Consider the following 15,014-nt stretch of genomic DNA (forward strand, 5'->3'; position numbering starts at 1 on the left):
CTAGCCTTAAAACGCTGTGCTGCTGGCCCTCCTCCCCAGAGGTCTAACACCCGGCTGCTGCGCTGGCGACCCACCCCTTTGCAAAAGCCCTGGGTGCGCGAGCCCCGCTCTACCCCGGGCTTTGCTTCTCCCAAGAGAAGGCTCCTCCCTCTCCCTCACTTGGAGCCGCCCAGATTTCCAGGCAAGCTGGCACATGCGCAAAGGCGCAGTAAACAGGCGAGCCAGCTCCTCCCCCTTACGGCCTTTGCGTGCTGCTCTCGGGTAGTGAGAGCGAGCGGTGGCGGCTGCGCAGTGGGGGCACATCCGGGCACTGGGGCAGGATGAATGCTCCTTTCCAAGATGGCGGCGGAGGGAGGAGGGAAGGAGATGAACGAGATTAAGACCCAGTTCACCACCCGGGAGGGGCTGTACAAGCTGCTGAGCCACTCGGAGTATAGCCGGCCCAACCGGGTGCCCTTCAACTCGCAGGGCTCCAACCCAGTCCGCGTCTCATTCGTCAACGTCAACGACCAGAGCGGCAACGGCGACCGGCTCTGCTTCAATGTGGGCCGGGAGCTCTACTTCTACATCTACAAGGGGGTCCGCAAGGTACTGGGGCAGCAGGGGGGCGGGAGAGGCCAGGGGCCCGACCTGCTCGGAGCACGAGGGGCGTGCCAGGAGGGACCTGCTTGGCTTCAGTGTGGGCCGGGAGCCCGAGCTGCGAAGGCCTGGGAGCCGGAGGCCAGGCCGGGGGAGTGGGCTTTGCCCCAGTGTGAGCTCAGCACGCTTCGGGGGGGGCGAAGGGTGGAACCCGAGGCTCGGGGCGAAGGATGGAGGCACTCTGTGGCCGGGAGCTGTACCTGCTCACCGAACCAGGGGGCTTGCATGGTGCCGGACCGTGGGGAGGGAGACTCTAAGCCTGAGGTAGAGGTGTAAGGGGGAGAGCTCTGAGAGGGAGGAGAACTAGTGTTGGGGGGCTACCTAAAGGACACAGGACTGGAAGTGACTTCTTGAGTTGTAGAGTCCAGTCCCCTGCTGTGGTGGGCAACTTTGTCCTATCATCCCATTCATACATTTATAAAGTTACATTTAAAAGCTAGTTAAGTTAAAGAACCCAGAGAGTCACCACCAGCAGCTAAAGTATGTTCCTGTGCAGCCCTTTCTTTGGCTCATTTGGGCAGGTTTGGTAATGGCATAGTAACTCTGGGCCTGTCTCACCTACTGCTACAGGCTGAAGATTATGGGACTCTCTCTGAGAAGTGTTTGGTGTTAGCATGGGGCTGCCAAATCTCAGACAGGGTGGGGTTTTACTCTTATTTGGGTTAGGAGGAAATTTTTCACACTAAGAGTGAAAAATTAGAGGTCTAATGTTATAAAATGTGAACTAACCCCAGGTCTGTCTCCAGAGGTGTCCAGTACAGTGAGCTGAGTCCTCTAAAGGCTGAAACTTTAAATTTATGATTATAACACACAGCAAAAGCTTTCATCATGAGAGAAGTACTGATGCAAAATAAGGCTCCCAACCTATGAATGATATTTGGTGGTGAAAGTCTAATAGCTTGTGCATTAAATGGATAGTATGCTATATTAATGGGCAAATTGTAGCTACATAAGTACTGCATATGTAATTGCTGTTTTGACTTTTTGGTACTCCCTGGTGCCTTACTTCCTCATGTTTAGTGAGGCATTCTGATAATTTGCATCATCAAGTGAACAGGTGTCACTTTTAATATATGTAAACATAGGCATAACCAATCTCGAAATTTTATTGAGATATTATCTATTTAGCTTGGGTATGTATGAACCCCCTCCCAATTACTACGTTATGCGAGCACCTTACAATATTTAATGTATATATCCTCTGACAGTGTTGAGATGGAGGGAAGAGTTGTTATTCCCACTTTACAAATGGGATCTGAGACACAGAAGAGACTTAGTGACCTGCCCAAGGTCACTTGGGAAGTTAGTAGCATAGTAAGGAATTGGACCTGGGTTTACACAGTTCCAGGTGAATGAATGCCCAAACCACTCTTTCTCTTGCTTGATGATTCATGTAAAATGTAAGCACTAGCTAATTGCTGAGGAAAGTTAAGCCTAGTAAGGATTAGTTGGTAATGACTTGCAACTGAACAGACCCAATATGTGTTGTCTGATTGTATGCACTTGTTTCATACACACATTTGAATTAACATTTGCATAATTTAACTTAATCATGTGATGAGTCTTGATAATTTGGGGATGTTTTAAGTAATTGTGAATTAAATTTAATATTGATTTGGTATTTAGGCACTCTAGAGTGGTTGATGTTATTGAACAGTTATCTGCCTACTCATGTTAAAAAATATTTTTAATATGTCCATTTTATAATCCATAGTGGCCTTTTCTACATATGAGTCAGTGTGGATGATACTTCGTATGGTTAAAATCTGTCCATCTTCCAACCCTTGTAACTGTTAGGAGTCTATCATCTTTGAGCTAGTTTTCAGTACTGAATAATTGCAAACTTCTGCAACTGTTTTATTTAGAGCAGCTCTTAATGCAGCCCAGTTACAGGACATGTGACTCTTACCAATCTTTTTTAGTCATTTGTTATCACACTTAAAGTAAAGAGAAATCTAGAGGCTGAAAATATGCCATGAATATAGGGAACTGAGGAGTTTTTAAGTGCCAGCTTACAACTTGTAAGTCTTATTTGCATTCTTCTAATAGCTTTTCCAGTATCTTTGATAAAACATAACTTTGTATTTGTGGGTGTAGCAGCAATTGAAAATCCTACTGTACCTACCTGCTGGATGTCTGTTTTGGGTTTTGAGACATACTATAAACATTATAAATATATTATTCTTCAAATAATACAGTAAAATATACTAGAAGTTTAGAATAGAATTTGTGTTTGAGTTGGTCAAAGCAAAGCAATCCAATCTTATCAATGACCTTCAGAACAGATACTTTTAATACCATAATTACTAACTTCAGTTTAAAAAGCCTTAAAGTAACAGCTGAAATATATTAAATGTATCCAAATTAAAGAAAAGATTATAGATGAGAGAGACTAGGGAAGTTGATCTGCCATACATTTGGAATATTGTATTCATTATGAATGTATCTAGAAACATGGATGAGCTTGAAATCATTATGGCCTGTGATTCTGCATGGGGCCTATGGCTTTGGTTCTCTTTGTCTGTGTAGAAAATTGGTATTAGCATAGGAAAGATTGTCAGCTGACAGTTACAGCTGTCAGAATGATTAACATAATTTTCATAAAGAGAAATGCCGTTTGTTATAAAACTTGCTACTGCCTCTTGCTATGGTGTATAAGGTAGGTGAAAGAAGGAGAGCTCAATGGTAGATTAAACTAGAAGTGTAAAACACTGTCTTAAAATGAATAAATATAAACTGCTGTAAATTTCACATACAGCATGCTTCTAAAGTTGTCTCTAGACTAGAGAACGTTTAGCCAAGGCTAGCTAAGACTGATTAAACTTGGGTACTTAGCCTGCGTCTATGCCAGGAAAACACCTTTAACTCAGTTTTAGCAGGTTGAACTATAGTCTGATTTCTGTTTGTGAACAGTGTTACTCTGAATTTACACCTGGAAGCGAGGCTTGGTTTTGTTTATGTGTAGTTTGGCTTGTATTATGTAAGCCTGACTTAAAATTTATTTTTCCAGATCAATTTAGCTAGATTAGACCAGTGATTATATTTCAGGTACTTTAAAATGTTAACTACAGCAAATGCAGGTTTGTATTTTAAAGCTGCAGTATAACTTATGTTAAAAAGAAATTGTTAATTTTATTACCTCTTCCTGCCTTTTAAGCAGTCTTTAAAAAGCCTTGTTCCGTTAGGTTCTGTTCCTGCAGAAGTCAGAGAAGGAAATGCCATTATCTTCAGAAAAAGCAGGGTCGTATTTCTTTTATTTGGTATGTGCCATGCTTTGTTTAACCATGAAAGAGCTAGCAAAGTAAACAGATATTGCAATGTCACACAGTATCTTTAGGGGAACATATTGTAATAAGTTTGTTTATTATTGTGGGCCAAGCATATGTGTGACTGCTCTGCTCCATGGGAGAGGGTTCCACAACTCCTTCAGGAACTAAAACAGTAATTACGATATGAGTTATTCACCTTAAACACCTCCAAAGAGGTACATATATACTGGTTCAAGGTGAGTTTCCACACATGAGGAAAACAAAGAAAATTTGGCTTTAAAAGGCTACATTTAAACTGTCTCAAGGCCGCCTTTCTGATCCAATAGACAGGACCTTCTGTCCTAGAGCCTAAACTCTTGCAAAAGACTTTGGCCTATCAGAGCCCCGTAAGACTGATGGATGACTTCTGATAAGCTTTTAGTGTGCATATAGGTACTCTTACTGATTTTAATGTTTTTTCTGTAATGCTTTTGCCATAAGAATAAAGGTGCTTGCTTAGAAAGAGCTGTGTGGTAACTTGTAACTGATGGAAATACACTGTTTATAGCCTTCGGAGAGAAAGCAAAGCACAGGTGCTGGCCATTAGGTGACTGGCTTGCTGGGGATATCACAGTGTAAGGTACGGAGCTCTGCAGCCTTAAAATTCTGGTCATGAGGGAGAAATGCAAGAGATGTGATGGCTGGGAGCTGAAAACTTTAAATGAGTCACCAAGGAGGGGGCATACAGGTGCAATTACTGTGAAACTGTGACAACTATCTGGGAACTTCTGCAAGTCTTGAACTTTTGGTATATACTATACTTAATTCAGCCAGGGAAGAACTTGGAAATGGTTAAAATGGTTTGAAATCCCAATCTGAATGTGAGTCCAAATCACATCCCTAAAGAGTATTCCTTTAGGTTACTTTTCTTTATCTGGCTGCTTCCACATCCCAAATCAGCTTTGTCTGCCATTTCTGTTTTGTGAATTAATCTTTAGTTGTAAGTCTCTTTACCCAGGCCACTGAATTGTTTGTGTTGCTTTAGAGATGAATCCTATGTAAGGATTGGTGTTCCATGTGACACTGTGATGCTTTCTTAACCTGGTTTCTTGAAGGTAAAATCTGGAGTTGGATTCAGTGTCTAAGACAGGGGCGGGCAAACTTGCCCCCGATGGCTCCCCTGGGACTCCTGCCCCATCCAACCCCCCCCCGCGCCCCCCCTCCCGTTTCCTGTCCCCTGATGGCTGCCCCATCCACCACTCCCTGTCCCTTGACCACCCCCGGACCCTCACTCCTGACTGCCCCCCGCCACCCCATCCAAACCCCCGTCTCCTTCCTGACTTGCGCCGCCCCCCCCCGCCCCATCCAACCACCCCTTCGCCCTGTCCCCTGACCACCCCCGGAACCCCCCCCCAACTCCCCTGCCCTTGATCCAACACCCCCTGCCCCCTTACCGTGCTTCCTGGAGCACTGGTGGCCATGCAGCCCAGAGCACCGGGTCAGGCCACTGCTCTGCAACTGCGCTGCCCGGCTGCCCAGAGTGTGGCGCAGCATGCTGAGACTGAGGGAGCGGGAGAACAGTAGGGGAGGGGCCGGGGGCAAGCCTCCTGGGCCAGGAGCTCAGGGGCCAGACAGGAGGGTCCTGCTGGCTGTAGTTTTACATCATCTTAGAACAGAGGTGGGCAAAGCTTGGAATGCTGAGAGAGAGACTTTGTCTGGGAAAAAAATCCTTCAAACTGCCTTAGAGGCTTTTCATAGCAAACAAGTAGGTTCTTCCAAACTTTCTCTATCAGAATATGTTTAGAAGTGAACTTGAGGAAGGTAGCAGGAAAGAATGAAATACTGGAAACTTGAGAAGAGCAGATGAGTTATATGCCAGCTATTTGACGTAAGGAGGCTTTTATGCTGTATTTTCTGTCCCGTTACAGCAATCCAAAGCTCAAAAAAAAAACCAAACCTGTTAGTAGATTCTAACCTTGTCTTAAATTTAGGTCCAATGGACGGGACGGTGAAACTGTATTTTAGTAAGGAGAAGCTAGGGTTGTGATGCAATGAGGTGTGGCCATTTTAATGAAATACTTGGCTAGTTAAGTATTCTTGGGAGTGCTGGTATGTTCCTGTGGTTTTTGTTTTCACCTCAGCTTCTGGACTCAATGAGGCTAGTTATGTATAGCAATCTCCTGTTAAGGTGAAAGCTTTGTTGGAGGTGAAGTCCAGAGTTGTTTTGAGAGTGATCCCCTCTTTGGGTGGGGAGTGCTATCTGAGGCTCACTTAGGAGTGCTCTGGCTTATATGTTTCCATCTTCAGAATAAATTTCTGTCCAAAAGACCGTTCTCTTGGAGGTCTATACCTGTGCACTTAGTGGCTGCAGTAGCTATGACTTTTCAATGGTTGCTGTGGTAGGGTGGCAAAGGGTTAAATAGTGGGTGGGTTCTGGTTGGATTGGCACGTTCCTTTGTACCTTTATGGTGAGCATGGGAAGACTATAGTTGAAAAATTATATCTTGCTTAGACAAGGTAACTGAGACTTGCCATCAGATACATCTTGTTTGTGGACCACAGGTCATTCTTTGATAAAGGTGGTGTTCAGTTCATGTTTACAAGGTCAGTGGTGAATGACATTAACACCATATATGATCTAATCATAGATTAACTCTCCTGGTTTTGTACATATTACCAAGTTACAACTGAATTTAGCGAGGCCTTAAAGGCTAGACTCACAAAGGGACTTAGGCATTGCAACACCTTACCCTGCTGCTCAGTGGAATCCTCAGCTCTGAGTTAGGGTCCCTATATAATAATGGGGAGAGTAAGGTGCTTAAGAAAAAGATTCACAAAAGCCGGCAAGCTGAATAGATGCCTCAAATAGTTAGTGGGAAATGTTGAAGAGAGTGGCATAGCCTAAGCCCTACCATCCAAAGGAAATTAAGTGCCTAACTCAAGGCCAGAGGGAGATACCTATCTTGGATTGGGGTTCACAACTGTGAACCCCCTTCTGGAGTTCGGCACCTAAGCAAGATTAGCTCTTTCTCATGAAGAGACCCCTTCCCCCACCTCCTTATAGCCAGTAGTCAGGACACATGCCTGTGATGTGGAAGACTGATTTTTCAAATTCTTGCTTTGCCTGATTTGGAGAAGAAATTTGACTTGAGTCTTCTATGTCCCAGTAAATGCCTTAACCACCAAGAATGTCTGTCTCTCTCTTTGGCACAATAAATATTTAATTATACTAAGTGGAACAGTTTCAACAGGAGAGATTAAGATCTATCGCAGAATACCCAATAGCCTGGTGGTTAGGGCAGTCTCCTGGCATGACCTGAGTATAAATCCCTGCTTCAGATCAGGTAGAGCAAGGATTTGAAAATGGGTATCCCATGTCTCAAGTGCCTTAACCACTGAGCTATTGGGTATTCTGAACAAACATGTCAGTTTCAGGGTAACTGCACCAGTTTTTCCCCTTCTTGGTGTTTGCTGTTGGTGGACCATGCTTAAAGGTTTCCAGCTCCCAGCTGTCACTTCTCCTGGTTAGAGATCTGCATCTCACTCCTTTCTGATGTGAGTTTTTAAGGCTGCATGGCTCCCTGATTTACACTGTGCTTCCCTGCAAGTTAGACTGCCTAAACAGTCTTTGTTTTCCTTTCTCTCTAAAGACTATGACCAGTGTACTGCCCACAGTTACTTGTAACCCTGCAGCTTCTTCTAAGTAAGCACATTTATTCCTAAGGGAAATTCATTTAAAGAAAACATATTAAATCAATAAAAGAACCTACATGCATGTTAGAAAGCTTACTAGAAGTAACCCCCAACTTTGACCTAGGGCTCTGGTAGGTTTTAGACTTTAGTCATTGAGTTTAAAGCCAGAAGGGATCATTAGATCATCTAGTCTGATTTCCTGTAAATCACAAGACACGAACGCCATCTGGCACCTGCACACTAAACCCAACAACTGAAATGAGGCCAAAGTATTACAGCCTACAGGAGACTAGGCTATTATGTGCCATAGGAGAGACTGAAGTGCACCTTCAGAACCCACAACTGGGTTTTCCCTGTGGTTACAAGTTTATCTGCCTTAAATTGAGAACCAAAACAAAGGCTGGGCAGATCACCCATTTCTTTATACAGCTCAGGCCTTTGATCTTGGCCTTCTGTAACAGGTAATTGACAGACAGTCACCCAATGAAATTAAGAGGCAACAGGTTTAAAACAAACAAAAGGAAGTACTTAACACAACGCAGAGTCAATGTGTGGAATTTGTTGCCAGGAGATGTTGTGAAGGCCAAAAGTATAGCTGGGTTCAAAAAAGAATTAGATAAGTTCATGGAGAATAGGTCCATCTCTGGCTATTGGCCAACGTAGTCAGGGACACAACGCTATGCTTTGAATGTTCCTCAGTCTCTTGACTGCCAGATGCTGGAACTAGACAAAATTATCACTTGATCATTGCCCTGTTTTGTTCATTCCCTCTAAAGCAGTTGGCATCAGCCACTGTTGGAAGACAGGTTACTGGGCTAGATGGACTATTGTTCTGCTCAGTATGGCAGTTCTTACATTCTCTCCTTGAGGGAATAACTTTAAAAGACTGGGGTTTTGTATAACCAGAGTTGGGTAAGTTGCATTAATGTCTCCATAGTGATTACCCGGAAAGTCCACTTAACACTTATTATCGTGAAAGTCCATACTTGTCTGGCACATTTTCTGTATAAAGAAAAGGAGTACTTGTGGCACCTTAGAGACTAACCAATTTATTTGAGCATAAGCTTTCTCTGAAACCTGTCATTTTCTGTATAGTCTTTTGAACTTCCAGGTCTCACATCTCCCTCGAGAGGTTACGTATAATCCTGGCCCACCATAACAGGCCTTCCAAGGACATTGCAGGAAATCACCGTATGTGTCACAGCACACAAGCCAATCGCCCCCAAAATTCTGAAACTGGTGACCCCGATTATCTTTTGTGGGGGTTAGGTGTGCTCAGTCTTCTGGGCTGACTTTTGTTGTAGCATATTTACAGTACAATTTTTTTTAAATGGATGTACTTGTACTCAAGAAACAGTGGGTTCACGTTAAATGTTAATGCTTAAATTAACAATTGGCAAGCTTCAGAACTGTTTGAAGGTTGAAAAGTGTATGTTGGAAATACTTTAAAATCTGAAATGTTGCATAAATATCTCAATTACTGTAGTTGTACTGTTTGTTATGGTTTAGGATGATAGCCAGCATAGTGAAAACAGATACTGACATGAAACTCCTATGCAGAAATGGTTTTAAAGCAGAAAGGTTAGGGATGTTACTGAGTTGTAATGTAGGACAAAAGTTGTGGAAGAACAGACTTTACTGTGCAGTTGAAATGTAGTTGACATAGTGTGAGTTATCAGAAAGAATGCTCTTTCATTATGGAAGAAAGCGGTTCAAGAGGGAGTTAAATTACAAACCTAAAAGGTACAAGTTTCTAGACTTGGTTTTGACTGTCCAGGTGGAAATTAGACTGACATTTTTCAAATTGGACTTAACCATTTTGTCTTGACCAGTGTGTCCTCTTGACAATGTAAATCCTAATGTTCGAGGTTGTATGGTGTTGAAGAGTTCAGTAAGGGCCACAGCACACAGTTCTTGGCTTACTAATGTCTGATTTTAAGTATTTGGGTTCACTTAGTGAATGAAGAGATATAATGCCAAATGCTATTCTGAACAAGAGTGTCAACTTCTTAAAATGTACTGCAGTGTACAAATTGCATGGGATTTACTGTGTGGCAGAATATGGACCTACCTTATTAAGCAAGAGGCGATGTCCCTGAAGATTCTCCAGACACAGAGCATAATTCTTACCCACTTCTATTAGAAAATCACTTTCATTAAGCTACCAAGTTATGAGAGTCTCTTGGGATATGTTTCACTTTGTAAAACTTTGAGAAGTTAGATGTCCTTTTATATCAATGTTCTGCTATTACTGCTAGTTCTTCACTAAAAGGTGCTAATAAGGGCTCCACATACTGAATGTCTTAAAAAAAATTTCATGAGTCATTTGTGGATTTCTAAATTCATGTAATGATGCCTTAAGGACACTTTGGCCTGCAACAAACAATATAAAGAAATACTCTTACTCAGTAAATCTGTTAAGTTATTGTCTTGTACTAGAAAACGTGGTGAGACAAACCAAAGTACAAGGAATTTTAAATGTTAAATTGTGTTGAAGGTCAAGTTTTTATTCTTTAGAAAATTGGTTTTTTGTTTCGGCATTTCTGTGTAAGATTAGTGCAGACTGAAGTTTTCCCAATAAGTTCAAATGTTATCTTTTTAAAGATAGTTCTGTAAAACATTAGCTGTACATCAGCTGTACATAGAATCTTTCTGATTAAGAGTAGTATTTATGTATATTCATACTACCATGAAGCTAGTGTTTTACTGCTATACAGTGGTGCCAAACTAGTCCAGCGGGACAAGGGCCAAAGGTAAGATGCATCAGAGGCTGGGAGAACTGCATAACTTCAGATCTGCCCTGCCCCACAGCTCTAGGACCATAAATAGGGCCATACCAAATTCACGGGCATGAAAAATGCGTCAGGGACCATGAAATCTGGTCTCCCTCTGTGAAATCTAGTCTTTTGTGTGCTTTTATCCTATACTATACAGATTTCATGGGGGAGACCAGCATTTTTCAAACTGTGGGTCCTGACCCAAAAGGGAGTTGTGGGGGGGGCCTCAAGGTTGTTTTAGGGGGATCATGGTATTGCCACCCTTACTTCTGCACTACCTTCAGAGCTGGGTGGCCAGAGAGCAGCAGCTGTTGGCTGGGCAGCCAGCTTTGAAGGCAGTGCCCCCGCAGCAGCAACAGCCCAGAGGTAAGGGTGGCAATACCGTACTGTGCTACCCTTATTTCTGCGCTGCTGCCTTTAGAGCTGGGTGGCCAAAGAGTAGCAGCTGCTTACCAAGAGCCCAGCTGTGCAGGCAGCAGCACAGAAGTAAGGGTGGCAATACCATACCACTAGGGCCCTGCACGGATACAAATTTATACCCGTGGGTGTGGATATCCGTGGAACTGCAGGGCTCTCCTGGGAACCACAGCGGCAAAAGGAGCAGAACATAGGGCCGCTGCTCCTAGGATCTGCCGGTGCAGGCTCCTTTGGCATGGCTGTACTGCCCCCGACACTGCCTACTGGGTGGGCACCATGCTCATTGGCAGCTGTCCCTGGTTGTGCTAGTGTGTGCAAGCGGCACACAAGCAACCAGACAGGAGCCGCAGACAGCTGCATGGCATGGCAGGGCTGGGGGCGGTACAGCTGTGCTGGAGGAATTGCCAGCGCGGGGCACTGTCTCCTGGGAGCGGCGGCCCCACGTTTTGTTCCTTTTGCCGCTGCAGTTCCCAGGAGAGCCCTGCATCGGTGGGGGCTCTGGGATGGGGCCAGGGATGAGGGGCTCAGGGCTGGGACAGAGGGTTGGGGTGTAGACTCTGGGGTGGGACCCAGGGTGAGGGCTCTGGCTGGAGGTGTGGGCCCTGAGACTACGGTGGGGAGAGAGGACTCCCCCCAGCTCTCTCTCCCTGCAGCAGCACCTGGGCTAGGAGGAGGGAGAGGCACTTCTCCCTGCCACGGCAGGTCCGGGGGTGGGGGAGGGCGCCTGTCCCTCAGCTGCAGCAGATCTGGGCCAGGGCTTGGTTTGGGCCGGGGGAAGGACGCCCCTCCCACGGCTGCGGCAGGTCTGGGCCAGGGCTTAGTTCAGGCCAGGGGAGAGACGCCGTGGCAGGTCTGGTCCGGGGGAGGGGTGCCCCTCCCACAGCCATGGCAGGTCCTGGGGCTGAGTTGGGGCCAGGGGAGGGACACTTCTCCCCGAGCTGCAGCAGGTTCGGGCTGTGGCTGGGTTGGAGCTGGGGGAGGGGTGCCTGTGCCCTGGCCATGGCAGGTCTGGGCTGGGAGAGGGGCGCTCCTCCCATGGCTGTGGCAGGGCCGGGCGGGTTCCCTGAGCGCTTGCACAGCGCTTAATAGACAGCTGCGTGGCTGTGCAGCTTACAGGGAACTTAGCTATAGGGTCATGGGATAAGAACAGCCATACTGGGTCAGACCAAAGGTCGGTCCAGCCCAGTATCCTGTCGGCCGACAGTGGCCAATGCCGAGTGAACCGAACAGGTAATGATCAAGTGATCTCTCTCCTGCCATCCAGCTCCATCCTCTGACAAACAGAGGGTAGGGACACCATTCCTTACCCATCCTGGCTAATAGCCATTAATGGACTTAACCTCCATGAATTTATCTAGTTCTCTTTTAAACCCTGTTATAGTCTTAGCCTTCCCAACCTCCTCAGGCAAGGAGTTCCACAGGTTGACTATGCCCTGAGTGAAGAAGAACTTCCTTTGATTTGTTTTAAACCTGCTGCCCATTAATTTCATTTGCTGTCCCCTTGTTCTTATATTATGGGAACAAGTAAATAACTTTTCCTTATTCACTTTCTCCACACCACTCATGATTTTATATACCTCTCTCATATCCCGTCTTAGTCTCCTCTTTTCCAAGCTGAAAAGTCCTAGCCTCTTTAATCTCTCCTCACATGGGACCTCTTCCAAACCCCTAATCATTTTAGTTGCCCTTTTCTGAACTTTTTCTAATGCCAGCATATCTTTTTTGAGATGAGGGGACCACATCTGTATGCAGTATTCAAGATGTGGGCGTATCATGGATTTATATAAGGGCAATAAGATATTCTCCATCTTATTCTCTCTCCCTTTTTTAATGATTCCTAACATCCCGTTTGCTTTTTTGACTGCTGCACACTGCATGGACATCTTCAGAGAACTATCCATGAGGACTCCAAGATCTTTCTCCTGATTAGTTGTAGCTAATGTTTGGTTTAGTTCTAGGAGTAAGTGGATTTTGGGTACACAATACAAATGTTAAATAACTTAAGTCCTGATTGATAACTTTTTTTAACTGAGGAGTTTGCAGTATGTTAAACTGTTGTGGGTGTCTCAAGATCTAACTGTACCAGAACTAAACTTGAAGAAACTGTATTTGGTGTCATGATTTAGGCTAAGATTCTGTCACAGATATTTTTAGTAAAAGTCACAGACGGGTCACAGCTTCCATTAATTTTTCTTTTTTGCCCGTGACCCGTCTGTGACTTTTACTAAAAATATCCGGGACAAAATGGGGATCTGGGTCCCCACACTGCCTGCAGTGGGGCTGCTGTGCAAGGGCTAGGAGCTGCTTGCAGCAGCTGGGGCTGCAGGGTACCCCAGCCGCCTGCAGCTCTGGGGGTCCCCCCACTGCCCATGAGGGCTGAGAGCTGTGGGGTCCCCCCGCCTCCTCTGCCAGCCAGGAGCTGCGGGGTACCCCTGCAGCTCCAGGGGCCTGCAATGACCAGGAGCTTGGGGGTTCCGCTTGCAGCTGGGAGCTGTGGGGTACCCCTGCTGCCTGCAGCTCGGGGGTTCCTCCACGGTGGCCGGGAACTGCGGGGTTCCCCCGTGGTGGCAGGCATCTCCGGAGGTGCTGGGGGTACCCCTCAGCTCCCAACCACCACAAGCTGAAATCACAGAGGTTGCTGGAAGTCATGGCTTCTGTGACTTCCACGACCTCTGTGACTAAATCGTAGCCTTAGTCATGAGTGCCACCAAAGCTGCATCTTTTTCATTTCCATGACAAATGACTTAATTTTTCATAAATCATGGTCTTTGTAATCTACTGAGCAAGACTCCCGTGAATTGTAAAGTCTGGTTCTAAATGTCCAGGTGCATGTAGGAGAGTTACCTTTAAGTTTTAAACTGTTAGTTTGAAACCATTTTTATAGCCTCTGTTTTGCAGTAAGTTATCTTGCTGAAAATGTGACCTGGTGACTGCATTTTTCTGTACGTTTTTTCACTTTGCCAGTTTTTTCCCTTAATTTTTGCATTATGGACACCAGTCCTCTGAAGATGTGCTAAATAACTTTGAAAATTTCATTGAGACTTCATGCATAAGTTGCTAGCAAGTGTTCAGTTACATAATTCAATGATCTGAATGCTTTTAGGGGTTCTTGAACTGAGGGTTGTGACTTCTCAGAGGGTCATGAGGTTATTACGTGGGGGTCACAAGCTGTCAGCCTCCACCACAGACCCTGTGTCACATCCAGCATTTATAATTGTGTTAAATATAAAAAAAATGTTTTTAATTTATACGGAGGGATCGCACTCAGAGGCTTCCTGGGAAAGGGGTCACCAATACAAAAGTTTGAGAACAACTGTGTTTAACAGCTTGGTTTACTAGGGTAATTGTTAACTATAAAAATAAATTAAACAGAGTATTGCAGCTCTACATGTGTTGCTGGACTGCCTCTTTCAGATTAGGACAGAAGTTTATTAGAATGAACATAGATGGATTTGTTTTATTTTACTAACTGTTTCCAAGACTTCATTTTGCAGTACTAGAATTTTTTGAGTACATGGAGCCTTTTCTGATGGTGGGATGAGCCAAAGCACTGAAGTAGGAAGTTACTTAAACATCCTGACAAAATGAAAGGTGCATGCCAGAAAAGGTTATCCCAAAATCAGGCCCCATTTAGTATTTATTATATGACAGCAATACAATTCAAATCAATATAGCACCTTTCATTTCAACACTGGCAAATGTCTAAGAGCATTTTAAATTGGCAAAACAAGTCAAAACATTACCTGTTAAAATTAATTTACTGTAAGGTTGCATGGTATGATGTACGGCCACCCTCACTTCTGTGCTGCTGTTGGCGGTGCGGCTGGGGTGAGCACCCAGAGAGCATGGCTGCGGAGCCCCAAAGACTGCTGCCCAGCACTCAATCCCCCATCTAAGGACTGTGCCCCAGTATCTAGCTCTCATCCAGGGACTGTCCCCAGCCACCAGTCCCCCACACCTACAGTCTGTACCCCGTGCATCGGCTGTATCCCCTCGCTGTGCCCCAGCCCCCCTTGGCTGCATGTAGCTCAGCACTGCAGCCTGCCCTGCCCACCTGCCGCTGCGTCCTAGTGCTGAGGAGCGTGCTCCAACCAGTGTTACTGGACTTGAGATCCTCTGGGGTTTGGGGGCGCTGAGCACCCTGGCCTCCTGACGATGCTTCTGGGCCCAATCTGTGCCACCCTGTTCTCCCTCCCTCCACCAGCTCTGCGCTGGGGAAGGTGCCCCTCTTGCTCTATCC

At 45.3% G+C, this 15,014-nt stretch overlaps 1 protein-coding gene across 7 annotated transcripts in view; it reads left to right on the plus strand.

Moving 5' to 3' along the window:
• The first annotated feature begins 300 nt into the window (after positions 1-300).
• Positions 301-15,014, plus strand: part of WDR20 (WD repeat domain 20) — a 73,260-nt gene continuing 58,546 nt past the window's right edge. For all 7 annotated transcript variants that reach the window (XM_074956256.1, XM_074956258.1, XM_074956260.1 and 4 more), the window contains exon 1: positions 301-588. In XM_074956256.1, the coding sequence (XP_074812357.1) occupies positions 325-588 (264 nt within the window). In that variant the 5' untranslated portion in view covers positions 301-324. The remainder of the gene's footprint in view (positions 589-15,014) is intronic.

This window comes from Natator depressus, chromosome 6, assembly GCF_965152275.1.
Source record: "Natator depressus isolate rNatDep1 chromosome 6, rNatDep2.hap1, whole genome shotgun sequence".
Classification (NCBI taxonomy): domain Eukaryota; kingdom Metazoa; phylum Chordata; order Testudines; family Cheloniidae; genus Natator; species Natator depressus.